The sequence below is a fragment of the Amblyomma mixtum genome, chromosome 1, assembly GCF_055824585.1.
Source record: "Amblyomma mixtum isolate Tamu chromosome 1, ASM5582458v1, whole genome shotgun sequence".
NCBI lineage: Eukaryota > Metazoa > Arthropoda > Arachnida > Ixodida > Ixodidae > Amblyomma > Amblyomma mixtum.
The window spans coordinates 43,369,155-43,395,378 of NC_143012.1; the positions used below are offsets into that span (position 1 = coordinate 43,369,155).

At 49.6% G+C, this 26,224-nt stretch overlaps 1 protein-coding gene across 2 annotated transcripts in view; it reads left to right on the top strand.

Annotated features, from left to right (window-relative positions):
- LOC149366165 (lysosomal Pro-X carboxypeptidase-like) overlaps window positions 1–25,043 on the top strand; it is a 43,479-nt gene extending 18,436 nt beyond the window's left edge. For both annotated transcript variants that reach the window (XM_089549231.1, XM_089549240.1), the window contains 5 exons: window positions 10,996–11,153; window positions 14,018–14,187; window positions 17,139–17,297; window positions 21,674–21,861; window positions 23,682–25,043. In XM_089549231.1, the coding sequence (XP_089405357.1) occupies window positions 10,996–11,153; window positions 14,018–14,187; window positions 17,139–17,297; window positions 21,674–21,861; window positions 23,682–23,976 (970 nt within the window). In that variant the 3' untranslated portion in view covers window positions 23,977–25,043. The remainder of the gene's footprint in view (window positions 1–10,995; window positions 11,154–14,017; window positions 14,188–17,138; window positions 17,298–21,673; window positions 21,862–23,681) is intronic.
- The last annotated feature ends 1,181 nt before the right edge of the window (window positions 25,044–26,224 follow it).

Sequence of the window (26,224 nt, forward strand, 5' to 3'; positions counted from 1 at the left end):
AGAGCGAAATACATTTCCTTCCCTCAAAAACCAATTTACCGACGAGCGAGGCGTAGAACCGAATGGGCGATGGCGTTCTATGGACTCCCTGGCAGCGTTGCAAGACGCTCTCGCGTTCCACTCTTAGTGGTGGTGGTGGAAAACATTTATTTACAGATAAACTTCGGGAGGTGAGGTATGAGCTGACCCAAAGGGGGCCAGCCCTCACAAGTACTAGGTGGAGGTCCCTAGTTCGGGACCCCAGTGGCGTCGGCCGCTGCCCGGGATCGCGCGACCAAGGCCCGTTGGGCCTGCAGGTCAGAGCAGCCGAGCAGGGTCGCCTCCCAGTCCTCCCGGGTTGGGTTGGGGTGAGGGGGGATAGCAGGGTTAGAGGGGCAGGCCCACACCATGTGGTAGATGTCCGAAGACTTCTCCGCACAGTGCGGACAGCTGCCAGAGAAAGAAGGGTCAAAGTGTTTTAGAGCTGCCGGGCACAGCAAAGTATTTGTATATAGGCGAAGCAGAAGCCGCTCCTCCGCCTTTGAGAGACCTTTACACGGGCGGGGATAAAGACTATGGCCAGATTGATAAAGTAAAGAAATGTCTTTAAACGAGTAAGCTGGAGTGAATTCGAGTTCCTGATCGTCGGGGTCGGAGGGGAATGTCCGGTGAGAGAGCGCGCGGGCGGCGGCGTCAGCTGCCTCATTTCCCTCAAGGCCCATGTGAGCAGGAGCCCAAACGATACGCCGGTGAGCGGGGTCCCCGGTATAGACGCTGTTTTGGAGAATGCGGTAGGCTAGATACGGTACCCAGCCCTGCTCGACGTTCCGACATGCCCCTCGCGACTCGGAAATAATTGTTTTTGAATTGGAATGAGATGCAGCCAAAGCAATGGCGACCTCCTCCGCGTGTGTTATGTCACGGGCTCGGAAAGTAAGGCCGTTCACTGTTTTGGATTCGTGGACGACTGCGGCCGTGAACCATCCCCCATGGTGGGGGCCGGAGGCATCCACGTAGAATACGCCGGGTTTCGATCCATAGTGGCGGGCCAGGGCTTCCGCCCGCGCCAGGCGCCGGCCATTATGGTCCTCACGGTTCATGTTCGCGGGAAGAGGGCGCACGTGGAGGGCGCATCTCCACTGGGATGGAATACGTACGCGCTCTTCCATAAGAGTGGTGTGTTGGATGTGCAGTCGGGCAAGCAGGCGGCGACCCGACGATGTCTTTGAGAGACGTGTGTATTGGTTGGTCAAGTGGGCTTCTCGGAGCTCCCGAAATGTGTTCACCATGCCCAGCCCCAGGAGGCGCTTGTTGGAGGTGTTCACGGGGAGGCCCAGAGCTCGCTTAATAATTTTGCGGAGGATGACTTCGAGTGAATCCTCGTCTTGCTTCCGCAGGTGGAGGTATGGAGTCGAATATAGAATTCGACTGGTTACAAATGCATGCGCCAGCCGCAAGGCGTCCTTACATCGTAACCCCCCGCGCTTGTTAGAAACCCGGCGGACCAAGCGGCCCACCTGGTCCCCCACCTGACGGAGTTTGGCCAATGTTGTTTCTGACCGTCTGTTTTGATGTATGAAGAGCCCCAGTACCCGGACTTCGATATTTTCAGGAATTGGACCTGTCTCAAGAGACAATGAAATTTTGGCTGTGCACTTTGGTGAGAGGCGTATGTGCACAAATTCAGACTTTTGGGTGGAGCATTGGAGGCCGCAGCGGCGAGCATAACGGTCCACTATGGTCGCCGCCTCCTGCAGGTTGGCCTCAATGTCTCCAAGGGAACCCTGTGTAGCCCACAGGGTGATGTCATCGGCGTACAGCGCATGCTGCACACCGGCGACAGCGCCCAGCTGGGCCGGTAGGCGCATCATAGCCAAATTGAACAACAGGGGAGACAGCACCGCGCCCTGGGGTGTACCCCTGGTTCCTAAATGAAAAGGGCCATGTTCTTTATCCTGGACTCGAATGTAAGATTGTCTGTCGGTTAAAAATTGCCGAATGTATTGAAAGGCGTTTTTGCCGCAGTTAGTTTGAGAGAGGTGGGTGAGAATGATCTCGTGGGTAACGTTGTCGAATGCACCCTTCAAATCCAAGGCGAGTACGACCTTGTCATTGTGAGGGCATTCGACGGGGTCGAGGACATCCCGATTTAGTTGTAGCAGGACATCCTGTGCAGATCTTTGTGGGCGAAACCCGAACATGGTGTCTGCGAAAAGGTGTTTGGATTCCATGAACTCGGACAACCTGTCACGTACCATCGTCTCCATGAGTTTGCCCACACAGGAAGTCAGAGAGATGGGGCGGAGGTTGTCCGTGTTGATGGCCTTGCCAGCTTTAGGAATGAAGGTGACTAGGGCGGTCTTCCACTCGATGGGGAGTGGCACTTCCCCAAGCCAGATTGAGTTAATGTAATTCAATAAAGACAGGTATGCCAGGTCGGGGAGGTTGGCTAACAATTTGACTGTAATTTTGTCCCGACCCGGAGCGGTGCCGCGTTTCATTTTTGCCAGGGCCGCCCTCAGGTCGTGGAGCTGGAACGGTTGATCCAGCTCAACGTTCTCAGAACCTGCATAAGAGTACGCCGGCCCGCGGGGGTCCTGTGTGGTGCACAAGCACTGGTCCCGGAGCTTGTGCGCCAATTGAGTTGTGTTGCCCTGAAAGCTGTGTATTGCTCTTTGGAGGTGTTTTTGAGTTTCCATGCGTGTTTGCGTTGGGTCAATTAGGGCGCGAAAGAGCCGCCACGTGTTCCGGCTGGACATTTGCCGCGCGGCCGTATTGCATCGGGCCACCCAGTTGGAGTCGGCGAGTTGGGCCGCATACTCAGCCGCTCGTTGAGTGAGCTCGGCGATGCGAGCTTTAAGTTTTCGGTTGTGCTTTTGCCGGCGCCACCGACGGACGAGGCAATGCCGGGCCTCCCAGAGGTGGAGCAGGTGGTTGTCCACATCCGAGACCGCCTCTGAGAGTTGAATTTGAGTTTCGGAGGAGCGAAGGCAAGAGACCAAATGTTGTGACCAAGACTGGTAGCCTTGCTCGTGTATGGGTGTGGTAGTGTTATAATTTTGCCTGAACTTGGTCCAATCTGGGAGTCGGGCTTGCGTTGTTCGTCGTGCTAAAGGATGGGTCCTAATCATTGTGTTCAGGAGGCAGTGGTCGCTGCCGAGGGTTTCCTCGGTGTTGATCCAGTCTGCATACTGAATGTTGCGGGTGAAGGTCAAGTCCGGACAGGTATCCCTAGTCACGGAGTTGCCTATATGAGTTGGATGGAGGGGGTCAGTGTGAAGAGTGAGGCCCAGCGTTGACGCAAGCTCCGCCAACTTGCGTCCCCGCTTCTCTTCACGACAGTAACCCCACATCCGAGCGGGAGCGTTGAAATCGCCCACAATCAGGAGGGGGTCCCGACCCGCAACTGTCAGCGCGCGGCTAAAGAGGTCCGCGAATGATACATTCGGCAATTTAGGATTGCAGTATACATTGAGTATGTGTAGCGGTGCATCCTGCTTGCGCAGTGGGAGGAGGGTCACCATTACATAGGAGTATTCAAGTTGTATGTCTAAGTCGACTTGGTTGGCTGTATAATTTCTATGGACTAACAGACAAGACGAGGGGTCCTGCTGGAACGTCGTATAATTTGTTAGTGCGGCGCCTTTCCCTGGCTCTTGGAGGGCAACCACGGCTGGCAAATGCTCAAAGGTTGAAAGGAAAAGTCGGAGGTCGGCCCGCTTGGAACGGGACCGGAGCCCCCGACAGTTCCACTGAGTAATCGTAATGGGGGAAGCCGATTTGGAAAGGGGGGAGCGCCTACACCGGGGGTGTCCCGCCATGCTCAGATTTAGAGGTGAGAGGTGGAAGTGAGGCTGCCCCCGAGCCAGATACCAGGGGCTGAAGCTCAGCACCTAGAGGGGGGCAGCTGTCTTCGTCATCGTCAAGGTCATTTACTCGGCGGGACAATCTGGAGGGCCGACCAGATACGTCCTTAAGAGGACCGGCTCTGCGAGAAAGGCGGGTGTTAGTCGCGACGTGTTGAGCGATCATAGAGGGGATAGCCTCCATGACTCTAGCGATGAGGCGTTCCATCGCTGTCTCCAACAGGGTGTCAAATTTGGAATTTAGACGGGCTTCGAGTTCGGCAAGGGAAGGTTCCAGAGCCGGCGTCGCCGCCGTCTCGCTCTCCATAGCGTCCGTGTCGGAGTTACTAGGGGGAGGGGGAGTTGTTCTAGCCTCTAAGGCTTCAATTTTGGCAAGTAGCATCTCGTTTTGTGCCCGGAGAGAAGCTACAATGTTGTGGAGCTCAGCGTCAGCCGCCGAGCGAGGGGGAGGGGAGAGGAGGTGGGAGGAGGAGGCAACCCTGCCTGAACCGCTCACCTGTTTGCCATTTTTGACGGCGTTGGCCCAGGAGCCGGTCGCGCCATTGTTGTCTTGGGAGCGGGCTTGCTTCTCCTGGCCGCCGTGTGGGGGCGTTGGTGGCACTTGACAGCTCTTGGCGTCCTTCCCGCTGGTAGGCGTCTGCCGTTTTGAAGCATCGCTGCCGATGCTGCTTGGGTGACGTGGCTGCCTGCCCGTCCCGCTGGATTTCCCGCCCTTAGGGGCGGCTGGCTTGGTATGGCGATATTTTGCAGTGCAGTCCCGCGAGTTCGTGGCATGGCCACCACCACAAACCGCACATTTTGGCTGACACTCGTGAGGGGTCCGCACCCCCTCTTTTACGGGTGCCTGCTGTCCACACAGGCCACACGTGTCTTGGGTTGGGTTGGGGCAAGAGTCCACCCGATGGCCGACAGTTCCACACAAGCTGCAGGCCGGAATAGTGCGGAAATATGGCTGCACTGTGACAATCTCGGAGTTGTAGTGCACGTATCGAGGCCTCACCGTGCCGGCAAAGGTAAGCCTGGCCTTGTTTGAGGAGCCGAACTTGCGGATATCTAGTAAAGTGCCGCTCCTCCACTGCACGCAAGGTTGGAGAGACTCAGACGTCTCTTGGTTGGCCACCGTAATGACCCCATAGCAGACGTCCTCTTGATGTTCTTTCAGATGGCCGGTGAGAGGCACATCTCCTTTGGTCGATTTGATGGAAAACTCGCCTAGCAGACGGTCTGCGACGTGAGCGTTCCGGGTGGTAGCTAGAATCAAATTTTGCTCCTTGCATAGGAGGAGGCTCAACTCGGCCGCGTTAGGCGCCCCGAGGAAAGCGCCGAACGCTGCACCGAGTTCGCCGTATTCAAAGGCGTCCCGGATGGCCAATGATTTCCGGGGCTTGATGACGATGACAAAGTCGTCTTGGTTGAATTTTGGTAGAGGCTTGGGCCTCCATTTGGTCACGGGTTTGCGGCCAGCTTGGCGGGTAGCAGCAGCCTTGCCGGTGGTTGGCGTGGCGTTCGCCTCTACCTTGGTCTCTCGTCTGGAGCGGCGCTCAAGTAGACGGAGGAGAGATGCATTGCGGATCGGGTCCGCGGGCGCCGATTTGGGTTCCACAGTGACGGGAACGGTCGACCAAGACATGGCGTCCGGGTCATAGCCGCGTTGCAGAAGCGTTTCTGCCATCTTGCCGAAAGCGGCTCCCTTGCAGCCGAACGCCGGCGCAGCTGTTAGGCTTAGCGTCGGCGCCGGAGGCGGGTAGGAAAAACCGCTCTAAAATTTGTAAAAGTGTAAATTTGTAAATTTGTAAATTTGTAACATTGTAACATCATTGTAACATTGTAATTTGTAACATTGTAACATTGTAATTTGTAAATTTGTAACATCTTAACCACACATCAGTGACCACACTTTAGGTCAAAAAAGTGCACCCCCCCCCCCCTGAATTTTGACGGGTGTCCACCGAGATATGTGAGACAGTTACTGCGTAATTTTCTTTCCTCAAATACAATTTTCATTTTCTTCATTACGGGCCATCTTCGTCTTTCTTCTTTCACTCCCACTTTCTCCATTCCTCTACGGTGCTGTTCAGGTGTCCACCGAGATGACAGAGATTTACTGCGCCATTTCCTTTCCTCAAAAACCGTTGCGTTGAAACGGCAAGGCATCGCGCCGAACGGGTGGTGGCGTTCCGTGGACTCCCTGGCAGCGCTACAACACGCTGTCACGTTCCACTCCTAAAGGGGAAGCTTAAGCTTAAGCTTAATTAGGAGTTAATTAGTATTAAGGCATTAATCAGTAATTAACCATTAATTAGTGATTTGTCATCACTTAGTAATTAGTACTCAATTACATGTGACGCGACCAGTGCCACAGAAGCACTGAAAGTGGTGCGGAAAACGCTTTCGCCTCTACGCACTTTAGACAGTCAAAGTGCCCCCTGAATTTTTCGAACCAGGCCTTGGCCTCGCGAAAGGTTTTGTGCGCCACGTCAAAACTCGATCCACAGTGTAGTCAGTTCAATCAAAACTTAGGCGCCTTCCGCTCTCACCGCGACCGTTGGTCTCGGAAGAGCTCCGTCACTAGGAAAATCTAGACGTGATGGAGAGGGTGGAGGCATCAGGATGGGTGTCACCCATTGTAGTTCAAAATAAAGAGGGAGGTATTCGTCTCTGTGTAGACCTTCGGCAGGCAAACAAAGCTGTCGTACCAGAAACTTTCCCACTTCCTCATACAGAACAGTTATTACAGCTTAGTTGGGGCAACAAAGTTCTCCAAGGTAAACCTCGCATCCGCTTGACACCAGGTCCTGCTTCACCCTGCGAGTCGTGATTTGGCAGCATTACTAACCGATGAAGGCCTTTTTCGGTTTAAACGAGTATGGTGCGGGCTCGCTTCCGCATCTTATACATTTCAAAGTATGATTTCCAAAATCCTGCTGGAATGTAAGGGCCTGCTTTTCTATGTAGCTATTAGTCTTCGAGAGGGGTCGGCAGGACAACATAGCTAACGTTGCTGCAGTACTTAAACGCATTAAAGAGGCAGGATTCAAACTGAACAGAAAATTTATCTTCGAAACGCAGGAACTTTTGGGCCACAAAATAACCGCAAGTGGTGTCCGCTGAAGGAATAGGTTTCTTCCATCAAGGGTACCCCGGCCCCCCCGACGCAGCCGGACTTCGATCGTTCCTTGGACTGGTCGAATACTACTCTAGTTCCGTTCCCAACTTTGCCGACGTGGTCGAACCGGTGCGTGTTCTTCTACGAAAAGGGCAGCCAATCGATACGTCTAGCGAGGTTAGACTCCAGTTTCCGAAAGGTAAAGAGGCTCTTGCATCCAGCACCGTTCTGCGAATGTTCGACGCATCCCTCCCAGTTTCCACTGATGCTTCTGACTACGGGCTTGGAGCCATTCTCGGACAGGGGATGGGCATTGGGATGAACAGGAACTACACACTGTCGCCTTCGCGTCTCGAGCGCTTTCACCCGCAGAGAGAAGACATTTAGAAGGTGAACGCGAAGCGTTTGCGTGTGTCTGGGCGTGCGAGAGGTGTCATGTCTACCTGTGGGGACGCCATTTCACGTTGCTTACTGACCACCAAGCCTTGGGCGCATTGCTTTCCACTCAAGGGGCAGGAAAGCGTACATTGCGGATAGCGCTATGGGCAGAGCGCACTACGGTACAGTTGTACAGTGAAGTACCGGAAGGGTTCGAAAAAATACAGTAGCAGATGCGCTTTCTCGTCTCCCCGTCTCGTCGCCTCAGGAAGAAAGGAGTTTGATAGGCGAAACGGTATCAAACGGCATCAGCTGCCCATATATCTTCTTGCATTACAAAAGACGAGTTTGAACAGGCCCAGTCGGAAGATAGCACGCTGAAACCAATCAAGGCATACATAAACTAGTCGTGGCCTGCACACTAATCTCTTGGCTGCAGCCTTTCGTCAGACTTCGCGACGAACTTTCAGTGCTGGACAACTTAATTTCGCGTGGCCAACACCTTGTGGTGCCCGCGTCAGTTACGCCGCGGATAATTACCGCTGCTCACGAGGCTCCCCCGGAACTGTGCAAACGAAAGCATGACTGAAAAATTTTGGTGGTCGGCCTTGGACAAGCAAATAGACCTAGCTATTAAAACGTGCAGCATATGCCAGGCAGAGGACAAAAGCACGAAAGTGACGGCTGCACCATTGAAACCGGTTCCCTTATAAAAAAAAAAAATCCGTGGTTGAAGCTGGGTATCAGCATTGTTGCCCCATTTGAGAGAGCGCCGCACGTTTGCCGATGTGCGAACACTCTGATCGACTACTTTTCTGAGTGGCCTGATCTGCACATTCGCAACGAAGCCGCAACACGCACAGTCGCAAGCTTCTTGATATCAGTGGCTACTCGGAAGAAATTGTTTGCGACAACGGGTCACAGTTTTCATCCCAGGAGTTCGAAGCATTCCTGCTGGACCACGGCATCCGCTTGCGGCATTCTTCAGTCTACTACACGGAAGCAAACAGTCAAGTAGAGCGGTTTAATAGTTTTCAACAGCTTCGTTCAAGCAGCTACGCTCGAGCAGCTACCCTTGCGCCAGACGGTGAGAGAATACTTGGGCGTTTACTGTTGCACGCCGCATGCCACAACTGCAGCTGCCCCTGCACTTCAACTACATGCACGTTTGCCAAGAACTCTACATGATATTGTCGGGTACCATCGGCTATATTTTTGACTCACCCTGGTTCATAGCTCTACCGCCTACGCGAGCACGTGCAGCAAAAGCAACAATGCAGTGAACGCTACACAGACGTTCGCAGGGCCTCAAGGGAAACCAGAGTGGATGTTGGCTGCCTTGTGCGAGTAAGGAAACTTAAAACTGCCTTTTAAGGTGACCTAGTGATTACTTACCCCAAGAAAAGCGATCAGCAAGAAGGAGCCAATGTCTTTCCGCCTTGATGAAGGCAAAACGTGGAACACTTCTAAGTTGTCGTGGATGCCACGAGCTCCTGCTGCCCTTTGTGGGTGCGGAGAAAAGAATGGCAGGAACGGTACCGCAAGTGAAAGCAGCTCACCGCCTACTGCGGAGAGCCCCGTTTCGGAAGTGGCAACCGGGGCAGTGCAGCTGTGGCTGCTGCGAAGCAGTCGCCTATGCCACCAGTAACCTGCTGTGAGCCGGATGCTTCACCTGCGGCCAGTAGTTCTCCTGAAGCATCGACACAGCAGTGTAGGGTACAGCAAGCAAGGAACACATGATCCCCAGACCGCTATGGATACCAAGTGTAAGAGGCGTTGTGTTGTTGTGAAAATAGGGGCAATATTTGGTGTTCATTGCTTGTATTTGTTTCTTGTATTTCTGTGTAGTCAGGTGTATGGTACTAGCACGTTGTCATTACTGTAAATAGAATTGGGTGTGCAAGCACTAACGTACTACATTACTAACACATGTAGCTGTTTTTCATAAGGAAGGGAATGTGTTGTATATTTGGTTTTGGTTCTCGTTTATGATTACCTGCCGCCAGAGGCACCAGAGTCGCTCTGTGTATATATGTACGAGTAACTGTATGTTGAAATAAAGCGGGATTTTGTTGGTCGCTTGTCAGTCCGTGTTCATTTGCGGCACATGCCGCTACATGAACTCCAGCCTATGAAAAGGCAAAGGATAGTTTTGGGAGACAGCACGGTAACACGCATTAAACACGAATCAAGCCAGACGAGAGTAGGCTTGTCCCCTAGCGTCCTCCCTAATCGATGTTCTAAATACTGAGGTAGTCTCGGGGTACATTTTCACCTTCTCAAAATGAGATCTTAAGGTTACAACGGGAGCATATAGGATAGAATCTCACCTTAAAATACGGAGTACTTCGTATTTATTGGGATGAATATCTATCTCAGATCTACCCCCACTGGCAATCGTAAGTACTCCGTACTTTTTTTTTTGAGGATGGGGGCGGAAATCTACCCCCGTACCGGCGGAGTATGTCGAACCTTGATTAGGGAGGGCGCTAGATGTGCAGCCTACTCTCATCTGGCTTGACTCTCGTCTAGAGTGCAAAGTGAATTCAGGGCGAATATCGAGTCAATATTTTATCGGAAATCAAGAGGAAAACTTGACTAGCGCGGCATGTGCAATGCAGATAACACAGATAACCGATTTTCTGAGGTTATCAGTGCTGGGCAAGTGGAAGAGCGAATTCCAAGCCAGTGATAACGGAGTCGGGGTTACGATAAGATTAGCAAATTTTCTCGGATACGGTAGATGAGGCCCTCATTGGAGTTGACTGATTCCAGATACCAGGGAGAGGAAATTTCCCCTGCTTTGGTCTACTCTGGCTGCTGCCGATGACGATGATCCCAAAGACTACAAGCCCCATGGGGAAGTAACATAGCCGTAAAGAGTCGCTCAGTAGAAAATGGCTATAGGCAATAATGCGAGCAGACAAAGTGGGCTTTCAGAAACTCTTAAATCTGTCACGTGAATGCCAGTTCGCAATAGGCTCATGATTAACTGAGACGGCGCTCGCATTCTTCTGTGACAACTGAGACCTTACAGTCTACATTCTGTGAATAAACCGCGAAAAAACGACATTTAATAGGAGGTCGTGAATAAATTCTAGCGCGTTGTTTTAGGCGGTGCGGACAGGCCGACGCCATTTTTAGTTCATTTCTTTTCGCCGAACATAGAGACACGGAGGAAAACTCCATCGAATTATTACCAGTAAGATATATTTATCTCGCTCTTTCTGATTATGTTAACGTTTGTCTTGCATGATAGACGCATGTATGTCTAAGAAAGCTGAATTTAAAAATGTTTCCGCCCCGTGATTCAAATTCATGACGTCTACATCAAGGACAGGTTGCCGCCGTTTTGAAGTGAAGGGCGATGTAGCATAGCCTCCGGGATCCGCGTTTGAAATTCGCTGTCAATGCGTGCAGTTTACTTGCGAAATCTGCCGGCTATGGCGCCACTTGTATTTCGTTGTTCGCTCGTTTTTAGTTTATTTTTCGGCGAGAGTGGCCTTTTTGTCGTTACAATGCTTGTAGACACAAGCTAACTTTAATTTGTCCTAAATATTTTCCCAAGCGCTGTTTATTCACAGCTTTTCGATCTGTTAACAGAAGAGAAATTTGCAGGAAATAAAGCCCCTTACGTTGTTTAATTTAACTGTGGCACCTTTTCAGAGTACTCGCCTCCAGTGCTCCAATCAACATGTCTCCGGGCCTTGTGCCTTGCGGAAAGTTCAACGAAGCAGTGACAGCCGCGTTCGAAGGAGAATCTGAACTGTGCGCCGATACCATCAGAAAATCGTGGACCGAGCTACAGAAGCTCGGATACTCGGGTGAGTGACGTATGGCGGACCATCCTTTGTTCTGCATTCTTCTGCCAGGCGAAAGTCACAACAATATGCCATCTCGAGAGTATTTGGTAAGGAGGACATGCTTTCTGGATCGGCGTAGGGTATTTCGGACGGGTCGCAGGTGGCGTTTGCCGCACATGATTCATTTGTTTAGAGTGGCGTCCGAAGCTTCCTCCTTCACCAGTAGCGACCCGTTCGGCCACCGCCTTCTCGTGTCCGCATACGGCCGCATCACATTACCGTGCTTGTTTTCTCCAGCCTCAGTACTGCTGCTGCCATCTGTTATCACTGAGCCTTTCTAGTCTGCACCGAATGTCGCAAGGTGGCGCTGCATCACTCAGCCGCAGTCGCTTGCCACTGCACTTCCCGTGGCATCAGGCTAGCTGCTTCTCCGGAACTTATATTTTTTTTCTCTATACCAAAGACCTCTGCAGGAAATTGAGGTGGCGTCGAATGGTGGTGGTGGTAAAACACTATTTCCCACAGTAGGGGTCCTGAAGGACACTCGGCTAGGCGCCAGGTGTAGAGGGCAGCTCCCACGTAGGCACAGAGAGCCCGAAGCTCTCCGCCGCCGCGCGGGCCTACTGGACAGCCCGAAGCTGGTCGTGAAGTGAAGCACTTTTTGGTACTTTGTCCCAATGTTCCTTGTTCTGGGCGTAGGCGTCACTTGATGCAGAACCACACAGCATATGGGTCAAGTCTACACGTTCACTGCGCTGGTCACACACATGTTGTCCGTCGTAGTCTGGGTCGATGTGCTTCATGCGCCAGGGGTTGGCGTCGAATATGGCGTTCGTTTCGTCGCAATTTCAGGACGATGTTCGACAGAGGATGCCGAGAACGTGAACTGAAATCATTCCGCTCTTAAAACACTGCCGTCGTAAGTAATCCTGTTCCGAAGTGTGAAGACTTCTTAGCTTAGATGTTTTGGTATCTTTTCTATTATTCATGGCTTTTATTTTATAAAAAAAAAGCGAAAATGCAGCCTTGACGGGACGAAGACACAACATATTGGAATGGCATTGAACTTTAGGGAAAAAGATATAAAGGAATTAATATCATCGTGTCGGCTAGTCGGTCATTGATCACAGGACATGGCAGCGGTAGGGAAACGGGAGCACGACATCAAAAAAAAACATGCACTAGAGTTATGCAGAACCCACACGTGCAAGCGCGATTTAGCCTCATGGAGTCAGCAGTGGGAAATCATTATGAAAGGTCTCAAAATTGGTGCTAGGAGCAAGCTCATTATTGCTTTCTAATGTCTACACCGGGACAGATATCCTTTCTGAAGGTATTTCGTCACTTAAGAGACCATACGGTGGTACCGGAGTGTCACTCACAGCGCAACAGGAAATCATGAAAAACACAGGTATTTTAAGCAAGCAAAAAAAAAAAAAAATCCGAACACTGCCCGCGGTTCCTTTAACTGGTTGGCTTCCAATTCTGTTATTTATGAGATCTAGATCAGCACGTTTTCTATTCGCTTATTAGTAACGCTCCGTACTCCTGCCAGCGATAGCATAAATATCAAATCTGTATTGCTATGTCAGTTTGGACGGTTGCATGAAAAAGAAAGCTCGATTTCCCGTGTATGCTGCCATATAGATAAGCCGCCCTGCTTAACGAGGCGGAGAATGGGCAAGAATAACTGGTATAACGCAATCACTGGCTGGTGAAATTTATCAGTTTCTTATGACATGACTACGACATGTCTCTTTCACGGGTGAGGCGGTCATGTCGCAAAACGAAGACTGATTTCAGAATAAAAATATTGAAGGGTGCACGTCCTTAAGCACATTCGCGATCAAACATGCCCCCCCCCCCCCCCCCCCCCCCTTCCTCCCCATCCCATCCTGTTTCCGCATATCCCTTGGCCGTTGTGACGATGGGGCACGATATTTAATTATTTGCAGAGAACCATGGACGCATCACTTATATGTAGGAATAATCGTAATTTCGTGCATACTGCACACCACAAGCGGTTCCAAGCACCACTGTCACATTTAAATCAAATTACGAAACAGAAAATGCAGGGTAAAACAACAAGAAAGGCATGCGGGAAAAGTTGAACCCGGGCTACTTGAGATCTGACATTAAGGCTGTAAGGTGGGCCCAAACCGGTACCGGTTGCGGAAAGAAGTGAAATTTATGACCGTCAGTGTTCGATAAAGATGTCGTCAGTGCTCATTGAATAGGTTGGCTATGTCGCATGCATGAAGAGGACACGTATAAAAGACTTTATAGCGTTAACTTATGGTCAAACAGTGAATGGAGAAAGTCGAGGAGGCATTCCCTTTGCACTTCAAATGGTTCAATATTTAAGCGTCATGAGCTTAGTGCATAGGGGAGTCGGTCGCTTTGAACTTCGGGTAAATAAACCTGACAGCATTTTTCTATATCCTTTCAAAGATTCCTATGCATAGCTAAACGATCCCCGTTAAAGGAAAATGCCCAATTAGTTAAGTGAGTTGCGCTTTCCGGCAGTCCTACGTCAGCTCACAGGAGGTTGCGAAACAGACCTTGCAATTAATACAAGAAACTGGCAAACATGAAAAATTGGCAGTGGCTTAGGTCGGCTATGTCGGGATATACGTAGGGAAGGCGAGCGCAACGACGAGGCAAGCAGTGGGACGTCATACAAAATGGCGGCTCCGCGGCGAGGCGCGCGGTGTGACGTCATACCAGATGGCGCGGCGAGCGCGCGGCGTCCGCCACCTGCGGCGGTTGCTAGGCAACGGCTCAAGGTCGGTCTCTGTGCCTCCTCGTAGCACCGCCACAGCGAAATCGCAAGTTCGTGGCCAATGTAGCTTTCGCTACAAAGCACCTCTTTGCACTTATTCCAGAGGCCGGCTGCCGTCAGCTGAGGGAAAAGTTCGGCCTCTGCCAGAACTTGCACCCCAGCAACTATACGCTCCTCAGGGACTGGATTAAGGACAGCTACGCTACCCTGGCTCTGGCCAACTTCCCTGAGCCCTCGGATCTCGTCGGTTCCCTTCCTGCTTATCCCGTGCGGGTAAGTTGCGACGCGGCGACTTCCAGGCGCGTTTGAAGGAATAGATGGATTTATTTTTCACCCAAAAGAGTGGGAAGGGCCTGCAACACAGCCGATTTTGCTTGTGGTTGCTTTTCATTATCGGAAAGCGTTGTTGCTGCAACTTGAATGTTTGCACTTTGCTGTAAATAAATGTGTAGCCATAAAGCTCCCGCCTGCCTTCCTGCGTAAATCCTCTTTTATTTGGGTTGTTGGGGGGCGGGGCGGTATGGGGATTGCAATAAATAAATACTCTAGCTCGCCCACTGCTGAAATTTGTACCAGAGGGAGAATTTGGTTCCAGTGCCTTTTAACAGCTCTACCTTCTTCCTGTGGGCTTTCTGAATGTCTCTGTGACAACACAGTAAGCCTGCTAGCTAGACCCGTGCCATTCTTTATGCTGTCAGTGTCGCCTGTAGCTGCGCCTCCTAAATTCGCAGAACTCAACGTCGTCTATGTAGCCTGAGGCGACTGTATACTTGGCCAACAGAACGCAATAAGGAGGTAATCATTTGAACGGTGCAGCAGTACTTCGGAAAATAAGATTTCAGTTATCTTAATAGGCACTGTCCCGACTTCTGTACATCGTGGCAATGTTCACACTCTGACGCGCTTCCATGAGTGGAACAAAAAAACGCTCACATCCCGTTGGGATAGCGCGGCAGGGTAATTCTTTCATAACGCATGGCTATCGATATCTTCATGCGGTGTAGTTTGCCGAAAAGATAAGTGGAATGGTACTGTGACCAAGTATTCGAGCTGTACTGGTTACGAAGAAAAATTAACAACGAGGTAAACCGAGAGCTTTGTTTTTCATTACTTCTGCTGAGCCTCGAATCTCTGAGCTGCGTTAGCAAAGCTGCAAAGAAATACAGGGCTTACCAAATATTGTTCACGAAATCTGAGTTGCTGATGGTAGGCAATGTGTATTTATTCGGAATCATAATAATTAAGAGAATGATTTCTGATAAGATCGGTCCCTACATGCCTCATAACGCTGTCTTCGTAGCTAGGCGAGGTAACGTAAAATATGGGTGTCACGGGAAACAAATAAAGCGGACCACATGATCGCGTAGTAATCTTTATAGGGACCAATAACAATAAATCTAGCTAGAAATGAAGGCTAAAATTTCATTCAGCATTCAGACATGTTGTGTTTTGCAGAAGACTATATATCACGCGGTAAACATTTCATTTATTTCATTTCATTTATTGGCATTTAACGTCCCAAAGCGACTCAGGCTATGAGGGACGCCGTAGTGAAGGGCTCCGGAAATTTCGACCACCTGGGGTTCTTTAACGTGCACTGACATCGCACAGTACACGGGCCTCTAGGACTGGGAGGTCGTGCTCTCGTTTCTGGACCCGCCATCGCAGCTTGCTGCGGTGCTTCGGGGTGCCGACGTCATGACCAAACACCACATGAACGTTCCGACGTAGAGTGGGACCGTGCGGTGGTCCAGTGACCCAAGGGGGGTCATACACACTTGCCATAATAAAGTTTCTCTCTCTCTCTCTCTCTAGAATTTCGCCTCCATCGAAATTAAGCCCCCGCGGCTGGGATCGAACACGCGCCTTTCGGGCCAGCAACCGAGCGCCGTAACCACTGAGCCACCACGGCGGGTTATCACGCGGTAAACAGTAGTCATGAAAAAAGTCTCTATAATAAAGCACGTTTAATTAGTTCCTGAGGAAAAACTCCGAAGCCCCTCAGGAAAAAAATTGGCAATGGCTTAGCTCGGCTATGCCAGGATATACAAACGACGAGGCAAGCGGTGTGACGTCATACCTAACGGCGGCGGTGGCTCCGCGGCGAGGCGTGCGGTGTGATGTCATGCCAGATGGCGCGACGAGCGCGCGGCGTTCGCCAGCTGCGGCGGTTTCTAGGCAACGGCTCTAGGTCGGTCTCTGTGCCTCCTCGGAGCACCGCCACAGCGGAATCGCAAGTTCGTCGCCAATGCAGCTTTCGCTACAAAATTGGTAGGGGTTCTAACGTAGTTGAACCGAGCAGACATGCGAAAGCATCTGTTTAGCATGGTTGGCTCATGGTATTGCTTTGCTGGGTCGTCGGCACGTCTGGCGGCGTTATTAGTTCGACAGTAGCACTAGTTAGAGAAGACGACGACGTTAAATGCACAGCGCGAGAGTGTGTTGCAGTTTAATTAACACGAGGAGTGATCGGCAGCGGCTACAGCACAACGCTCTCGCGCAGGGGCCTGCGAAGCTGATTTGCTCGCGGCGCCATGGGTTCGAGTGTGAGTGTGAGTGAGTGAACAACTTTATTAAGCTCTAGATTTGCTTTTCTTCTGCGGCTGTCAGATGGCTTTGTCCATCTGCTTGTACAAAGGTCGGCTGCCCTTAGTCCAGGGCTCGCTGGAAGCTGCTGCCAGATGTGCTCGCCGAATCAGACCTTCTTGGTCGACTCGGCGATCGCTGGAGAGCACTCCCTCCCATTGCTCCGCACTCGGGTTGGTTATAACTGGTACCACGGTTATCCTCTGGCATGCCCACGTTATGTGGTACAGCGTGGGTGGTTCTTGGCACCAAGGGCATTTGTCAGTGTACTGTGTGGGATACATTTTGTTGAGTACGTGTAGGTTCGGGTACGAGCCCGTTTGTAGCTGCCTCCACGCGACAGAGTCTTCTGTGCTAAGGGAGTTGTGTGGTGATGGATACCGCTTTCTGCAGCCCTTGTAATAATTTAGTATCGCCGAATAATCTTGGGGTACAGGTTCGTTCTCCTCGAGGTCGGCTACTTTGGATGCTCGGTAATAAGTGTACCCTCGAGCTATACTGTCCGCCTCTTGGTTCCCTGTTACTCCTGCGTGTCCCGGCGTCCATACTATCGTATGCCTGATTGGTTCTTCGTTTGGTTCTCGTTGTGTTATGGAACCTAGTCGTGAATATTTATAATTGGTCTTCACTCCACGCAGGAGGCATGCAAGGGTTTCATTAAAGCCCCTGCCAACAACAGGTCGGCTTTGGTGGACGCTGCTGTGAGAGCAGTCGGTGTTCTCTACAACAGCACCGGGAAGCGTCGGTGCAACGACCTCTTCATCTTCCAGCGTAACCTGGGGGGTTACAGGTTTCAGGTGAGCGCCAAATGTTTGCAACCTGAAATCTTGCTCGCAGGACGCTTGCTCCTCCGATTACCCGAGGGGGGAAGCGCTTACAGCTATCACGGCACCTTCGGCCACCATGAGTACACCCGCTCTTAAGTCTATATGAACATGGATGGATGTATCACTCAATCCTGAGAGCAACCCCTTTGAAACGGGGTGGTTGCGAGTGCCACCGGGCTCAGTATTTTTGTCTCGCTATACTTATCTGCAAGTCTTTCAAACGTAATAGAAGTGTACAGAGAAGTTCTGTCGTTCTAAATACAAATATTTTGAATTTTAGGCTAACCTGCTTTGAATCCTAAACTGGCATCTTTAGGTGACTGCCCCTAGTTTAAGCCATTAACATGCATCCACCCGTTTCTTACTAATGTATGCCTTGACATCTGGATATATACCGACTCGTTCAAGGAAGATACGCCCAATGGTTGCTTCAGGTGGACTCAGAAACATACTGAGACGCACAACTTTAATTTATTAGAGGCCTTAAACACACTGGAAGAGTACGTCCGTGAAGCGGGCTTGGAACTGTCGCCACAGAAGTCTAGCTACATTCAAGTGGCTAACATTAGCGGAAGAAAGGAACTGAAAGCTACGAGATTCATGCTCAAGATTAGAAAACAGAAATTACAAGGCATGGATGAACTTAGAGTGCTTGTGTCAGACGTGCGTAAGTCAGGCAAACGAACACAGTGGCTCCACAGGACAAAAAAGCAACAGCGACTGCGCTCTATTCGATCAAACGCGTCTTGTCTAGGGGCAGAGGGGCCTGGACAGAGATAGGCAGACGTCTTGTACCTTCAGTACTTCGTACTATACCAGGCTCAGCTCCATTGACTGACGCGACAACAGTGGGCAGCACTAGAAACAATATACAGAAACACAATGCGCACCATCACGGCCTTGCGAAAACTTAAACCCATTCCGCCTGTCCAGGAATGGGCAGAATTGAACACACTGACTGAACTTACATAACAGAGAGAAGCAACAAGAGGTATGAAGAGAAAGTATGTTACGTCCTTTGCAGCTTTATAAAGTAAGGTGACAGCAGACACCGAAAATGAGACTCCCCCCTGCCTCCGTGGGTATGCACAAGAATAACCACAAACAAGACGACCAAGCTGCATCGAAAAGCAAAGCCCACAAATCGAACGATGGTTCATGTAAATTCACAAACGTGTATAGCTTACACGGACGCATGAGTCATAGAAAAAGGCGGACGAACGGCCTCTACAAGCCGTACACATTGAGATAACTGCACATCACGAATACGTCTCCAACCACCCGGACCTGCTTGAGATGTAGCTCTACGCTATCCGTGATGCAATGGTGTCTATAAAAGACATACCGTCTATAAGAGGAGCTCCTATCTACACAGCCTTCTTAGCGGCTATTAAACAACTTAAAAGAGTTACAAATACACTAAAGATCACGCAGGAGATACATGTTCTTAATGCGAAAGTAAAGAATCGCGTCCACGTATACTAGACACGAGATGGCACTCAGAATGTTCACCAGAGGAACGCAGACGTCCTACACACCAAACCCGAAAATACGAATGCCTCGCCTATAGGCCGCCCTTTTGATCTCCGGTCTGCTCTTCCCATCTTGTCGTCCTCTAAACAGAGAAGTACACGTGCTTTGATTCCCCCGTGCACTTACCCCTTTTTAACCTAACGAGATTGGAGGAGGCATCCATTAGAAGAAGGATAAGGACTGGAGCAGCCCTAACCCCGTCGGTGACATGTCGATAGGGCTCTCAAGAGGATGCCGAGCTCAGCACATGTCCCAAGTGTTCCGCGCCGGCCGCTGAGGCATAGATCTTCGCCACTTTTTGTGATAAAGAAAAAGACTATTACTGGAAGTTGAACTTACAGCTGGAAGGGAGGAGCGTTTGTCTGCAAGCCTTGTGGCTTGCAGACTATGCTGTGAGCCTGTTAAGGCTTCTTGAAGATAACAGGATCCACGACCTACTTTAGCTTATTGTCGGCCTGTTATGTCACTTGGCAAGTTAGTATCTTTCACGTCTTGTAATAATTTTTTTTAAGATTAGTAAATTATTCCACGAAGTACTTGCAACAATTCTATATAAAACCATTTTTTTTAATCGGAAAGAGTTTATGGACGCAATTTTTCACATATATTTTGACATTTCTTTATAACAATCAATATATCCGCTGATCATCCGTCGGCAGGCGTGCATTTTTTTGGCTTTTAACGTTTTTGCTATTGTCAAAAAGCGTTGCCCATTGTTTTTCTGAGACAGCCTTAACAGTTCGATTCGACTGATATGGAAAAACTTTAAAAGAAGATCTTGCTTCATATTGGAAGAATGGGTCATTGCCTTCCATATTTCCATAATTGTACCTCACAATTTTCCAACACCCAAAACTTTTGGCTGAGAATATCGGACTTGAGTAAAACAAAAGTTATCTGTGGTCGCAGGGAAACGTTAAAAGAACGCCCAGAATAACCGCATTCAATTTTCGTGCCTAGTAAACATCGATTCTATGACTCTAGCTGGCTATGTTGATGTTTCTCCGGAAGCCGAAGACGCATTTTGCCGCTATTCGATTCAATCTAGTGACATCTATGCCGAAGGGACTCCGTGATCGCAGTTTTGAAGTGAATGATGGTGAAACTTAGCTCCTGGGATCCGCGTCTCAAACTGCATCGACACGCCACACTTTACTTACGAATCTGGTCATAGATAGCGGCACCTCCGTTTCTATTATCCTAGTCATTCAGCGCTGAGGGCCCGGTGAACCTTCGTCGCTAGGATGCTGTAATTATCAATCAGGCGGATTTCCATATCTCCTCAATGCCCGATTAATAAACAGCCATTCCGTTCACCGGTCAGGAACAAGTGGCCCAAATTATGCAGGAATGTAACTAAAAAGTTCCAAGGTGTCTAAAAGATGGCGAGAGCAAATTTTTGAGCATTGTGAAACACGGCCATAACGATTCCAAGATCCAGAAGTGCGAATAACCTTAGGGTATGGGTAAAATGTTTAGAGGAAACCCCGAAGGTGGAGTAAATCTGTAATAGCTTTCTTTTGTAGGCGTGTGGCTGCGTTCGGGTGGATGCCAATGAGTAATTACTCTCTTATCACAACCTTAGGGTATCATTCTATGACATGACAGATATTACACCTAGCTGCAACGGGTCACCCAGTTCCCGGATTGTGTAGCTGCAATGTCGTAAATTTATTGTCTAATTCTGTGCTTTCTAAGCATATTATGACTTGGAGCACGAGGGAGAGCTCAAGTATAGAGGTGCGGAGCTATCCCTATAGGCAGGTATCGATTACCGACCTTCTCAGCCGCTCCGGTTTTACAAAACTATAGTACTACCTCAGTGCAGAGCCAATGCATATACAAGCTGTCGTTCTTTACAAGAAGGACAGCCGATTGAACCAAGTTACCTTACGATGTGCTAAGCTCATCATGACAAGAAATATTTTTATCTGCCATCAGTTCCAGTTAGTAAGTTTAGTGTATCTTGTTTGATTCTGCAAGTGTATGCTTTTACTGCTTTCTGTGCTTGGATGTAAACGTAACCCGTTTGTCGCTTGTTTATAAGTTTGTTTCGCGTAAATTTGACTGTACGTTTGTACAGTTCAAACCCGATCTAACGAACTCGATTTTACGAAGTTCCCGATGTAACGAACAAATTTTGATTCCCCGGCAAGGGCCCATTGGGTTCGATGTTCCCAATAACCTGAAATAATTACACAAACGTCCGCTAAACCCGATTTAACGGAGTTTTCCCGGATATAATTCAGTAAAAAAAAAAGGCTAGTTCTCTCTTATTTGCCCCACGATGTCTCGCAGCTTGTTGGCAGCCTGCCAACAGCAACGTCTAGGCGTCGAAGTCATAGCCCGGGTTCTGTTCTTACGGAGATGCAAGCTACGCCACTGCACGGAACAAAGGACTCTGTAGTCGGCAGCGCTTCCTACTTTGTCTTCGAATCGTTTTACCCTGTGACGCTTTCATACACAAGGGATTTGGGCCGCTTTCGCGGACTTTTCAAGCTCACGGGCGCGGGTTGTCGGCAAATGGGGGGATGCCATGGTAGTTTCGGGTGCGGCTACGTTACAGTTTAAGATTTCAAAGGCCGGAGAAATGCCATCCTCGATTTTACGAACTTTCCGATTTAACGAAATAATTCGTGGCTGCTCTTCACTTCGTTAAATCGACTTTTAATTGCATATGCTTTTTTTGTCGTTGCTGATTTTGGTATTCGTGGACCAAGCACTGTCCACGTCATGAGCCCACTCCTGCCGTGGCTACTAAAAGGTGGCTGGCAGTATTGAATAAATAAAAACATAAAAATGCTCTTTCCCAGACGTGCAACGAGCTCATGATGGCGACCTGTGGGAACGGCGTGACTGACATGTTCTTCCCTTACACCTGGAACGCCACCGCCGAGAGGGAGAGGTGCTGGGAGGAATTCGGCGTTTCGCCGGACTTCTATCGAACGATCATGCTCTACGGAGGAGACAGCTTCGTGACGACCACCAACATCATCTTCAGGTGACTCGGCTTGACGAGCTCTATTCGAGGCGTTTTCAAGGCAACCGCGAGGCTTAAGCAAGCTTTGAGTAGCCTGCAGCTGACACTCGAGTCGCAGTTCTAGTTCTCAGGTTTGCGCGTCACTTGGCTCATTGTCATCGCCCTTGATCTTCGTTTATTTATTTGCTTCGCAAATAGCCCCGCAGAAGTACAGCCTTTGTAAAAAGTTTGGAGCCCAGGGGGTTTGCTTCTAAGCACTATTGTGGCGCTCCTGTAGCACTAATGGAAGTCCTACGTATCGGAGAGAGCAGGACCAAAAATCTTCTTAACTTCAGGAGATTTTGGACGCTGACGACGCATTACGAGCAAAACAATGTGGCCCAGAAGCAAACCCCCTGGGCTTTAAACTTTTCACAAAGGCTCTAACTTACTGCATGAACAACTAGCCGCAGTATATAGACTTCTGCGGTGGATTAAATATGCGGTACGTACTAAGCCTTGAAAGGGACATTGAAGGTAACCCCATCCAGTTCAGGTTCTTAGTAAAAATTGATTGTGAGAGCCTTTCTGGCTATGCTAATGCTTGTCGGAGAGGATAAGACGCATTTATTGCTGACAAAACTGAATTTAAATATTTTTCCGCCACTCGATTCGAACTTGTGACGCCCACACCGAAAAGGGCTCCGTGATCACCGTTATGGAGTGAACTGCGGTGTAGCCTAGCTTCCGAGATTCTTGTCGAAAACTTTGTCGGCGCACCACAGTTTACTTGCGAAATCGACCAGGTGATGGCGACACCTGTAATCTCATCTCTTGGCTTCTTCTAGCTTGTAGAAGCTCCGTTTTCAGTAATAATAACGTGTTCGTTGTTAGTATGAGGTAATCCACCGATACAGGCCAGGCTTAATTCTTTATATGTGCCCCATTAATGGTGTGATGCGGGCAATTGTTTCGACGAACCCGCCCCTTTAGCGCATCTGCTTTCAGGGGCGTATACGAACCACACCATCGCAGATAGCCGTCTCTCCCTGAATGTGTCCATTGCAAACCAAAACTTATCGGCAGAATTCGGCGGCAAAAAAAAAAAAATTGAGAGACAATTACGATAGTCGGTATAGAGAAATTCGAACAGAAGTTCTTCACCTGCCGTCCTCCACTACTGGCAGGTGACGTGTTATGCTGCTTGCTGCGTTTTTGTCGGTTGGTGTAATCAGGGGTCTCGCGGACGCCAATGGTTCAAAAGTGGGGAAAGAGCTAAGAACAGCCAACGCCGTAAACGAAAAAAAATAAATAAATCACTTGTGTCTTGCGTTCTGCAAGTTCATTGACAATACAACATCATTAGCTACGACAACGTCTAGGGTAGAGCACGGGCTGAGTCCCAAAGCGCTGTTCAGCACCGTCTTGTCGATGCCATTTGTCTCTAGCCTGCCCACTTCAGGTGTTCACTGTGGTTATCCATACTCGAACTCGTCGCAGGGTGACATAGCCAACAATTCTGGACAAAAGCATTTTTGAACGGGAAGCAGTTTATGAAAGAATTTTTTTTTTTCATATAATGAAAGATTTCACTATAACAATCAATCTTTCCGCAGTTCTCCCGTCGGCTGGCTTGCATTTCTTGCAACTAACATTTTTGCTATCATCAGAAGCGTTCCCCATTGGTTTTCTATGGCAGTCCACTTCTCGATGCGAGCGATAGAAAAGCGAAGATTGGACTATTTTCTTCAAGATTCCCATAACAGTAACTTAGTTTTCTAAGATTAAAAACTTTTGCATAAGCATGTTGAACATGAGCACTGAGCATGATATGTCTACCGAGCCTCTTTGTTTCTTCACAGCAATGGTGAACTGGATCCGTGGTCGGCTCTGGGTGTGCTCGAGCCGCCTTCGGACAATGTGGTGGTCCTGCTGATACCTGGCGTCGCGCACCACGCGGACCTGCGCTTCTCTCGCCCCAGCGATCCGCCGGAGCTGGTCAGGGCTCGGCAGATCGAGAAGAACTACATTCGCCGCTGGATCTCCGACTTCGCCGATGTAGGCGACCCTAGGGTACAGTTGCTTGTGGACAGAGTGTCTGACAAGAGGAAGCAGCAGCAGAGGAAGAGGAAGATGCTGATCAAACACCTCCTGTGAGCCCTGCCGATCAGTGCACGATCGATCGTGGACAGTGAAAGGGACATTGCACGGTCCTCGACAACCAAGGCAGGCATCGCGCACAGAACTTGTCTTCATACCTCCTGCATCAAACGCCGTTAGCATGTAACTGGCGGTACTCTATCGAGGACGTTTAGTACGTGTGGTGTTTAAGCCTGGCGACTAATCACTGCACTGCGAGAACTGAGAACAGAGAATGGATGGATGGATGGATGGATGGAAAAAACTTTATTGTAAATAAATTGGTGTTCGTGACCCTTACGGGTAACTGGGCACCGTGGTCGATCCTTAGTCCAGGATGCCGCACTTGACTACTGCCATCGTGGCTCGGCGCACAAGGAATCGTTGCGCTTCCTCGTCCTCGCTGGCCAGCAAGTGCTCCCACTGCATCACACTCGGGTTTATTCTTGGCTCTAAGTCTGCCTTAGGGCAGGTCCATGTCATATGTTCTAGTGTAGGTTTACCCTGACACCACGGACATTCGTCTGCATATTGTGTAGGGAAAATCTTGTGTAGCTTGTGAAGGTGTGGGTAGGTACCGGTTTGTAGTCTGCGCCAGTCTACCGCCTCTTCTTTGGTGAGCCTTTTGTGTGGCGCTGGGTAGCGTTTCCGCTGACCCCTGTAATGATCGAGTATATCTGAGTACGTGGGGGTAACTGGGTCAAAGGTGCCTGTGGTGCAAAGTGTTGAGTCTGCTCGGTTGACGTTGCCCTTCATCCCCTCATGTGCCAGAACCCACAGTATACAATGTTTAGTGTTTTTGTGTCTTCTATAGTACGGTGACGCAACATCATTCCTGGAAACCGTAAAGCAAGGCTGTGAAAGTGAATCGGCAACCAGCCTTGTTCCTATTTTATTTCATTTTGAAGCTAAGAGCCTGTGTTTTCGGGGGTGGATATACCAAGAAGTACCAACCGAATAACATGTGCCCTCCTTATGCCAAGTTGTCACGTGATGGCATTCCAGCTGTGCCAACATGTGGCGCTCAATACAAGCGTATATGTCCTTTTCATAGCTCTTAGTGAATAAAGATATCGAACCTTTCATCGCCTTTTCAAAGTACATGCTTTGCATATATTGCAGCCAGGAAATCAATGGCTGCAGCAGTTTATCGCAAGTAAAAATCTTGCATCATACTTTTACTGCGATAATATTATAAACCTTATCGGGGAAAAAAAGTGTCCTCGATAACAAAATTCGCTAACTGGTTAGGGGGATAAGACGTCGCGAGACTGGATGATTCTTACTGGCCGGAGGAAAGTGGCGTCACTAAACCGGAAGTGGCGGCACTCCTGGTAAAGACATCAACAGCTTCTAATGTTATCGCACTACCCACACATAATGTACAGTCTTTGTCAAAAGTAACCAGGCTGCATGGTTTGCTTCTAGCTTGTATAGTGGAGCCCTTGTGGCTTTCCTAAAAACCAAAAGTTGTTGGAAAGTAAGAAGACCCCCAGTCCTTACCTTTAACGACCATTTCAACTTCAGGGAAGCTCTAGGGGCTCCACTGCACGAGCTAGAAGCAAACCATGCAGCCTGGTTACTTTTGACAAAGACTGTACCTGGATGTCACTGAATTTTTTGGCTGTTTTTACGCTTCAGATTAGGGTGGCACGCGTTTAGTTACTGGGCAAACGAACACACTGCTTTGCTAATCGCGTAGACTAGTCCGAAAAGCTTTAATTAGAAGTGGCTGAAACGCAGTGCTAATTACTGCAGTTTTGTGCTGTGGCGCTCTCAGATAGGGCGGTACATGGGCACATTTTCTTTAGGTCCTGATGGCTGGTCCCAAGAAACAGTTGAGTTCAGTTTGAGCAGCCATATTTGTTTTTACCACGAGCGAGCCAGCTGTGCCCTCTATGCTCTTCTCGGACATCTGTGCAAGTACGCTGCAAAGACTTAATACAAATGCGTCTGCTGATGTAGTGCGCTAAAATCCGAATAGAAGACAGCGGTGTAAAAATTACGCAAAGGAAAACCGCTGTGTGTTTCGCTGTTCTTTTTTGTTTTGCATGGCATTGTTTCTTTGGCTATGGCTGAGTTTGGGCATCGCCCGCTGGAGAGTAAAAGCTAGGGCTGCCCGATTTACTACGGTCATCTGGCTAAACTGACGACTGCCCGTCAAGTGAACGGGCTGTTCTTCTATATCGTGTGGCGCCAGCTACAACCTCGAACCTTTATGTCCCCCGTCCATTTAGCACTAATGCACCCAGGGCTGTTCTCGCCA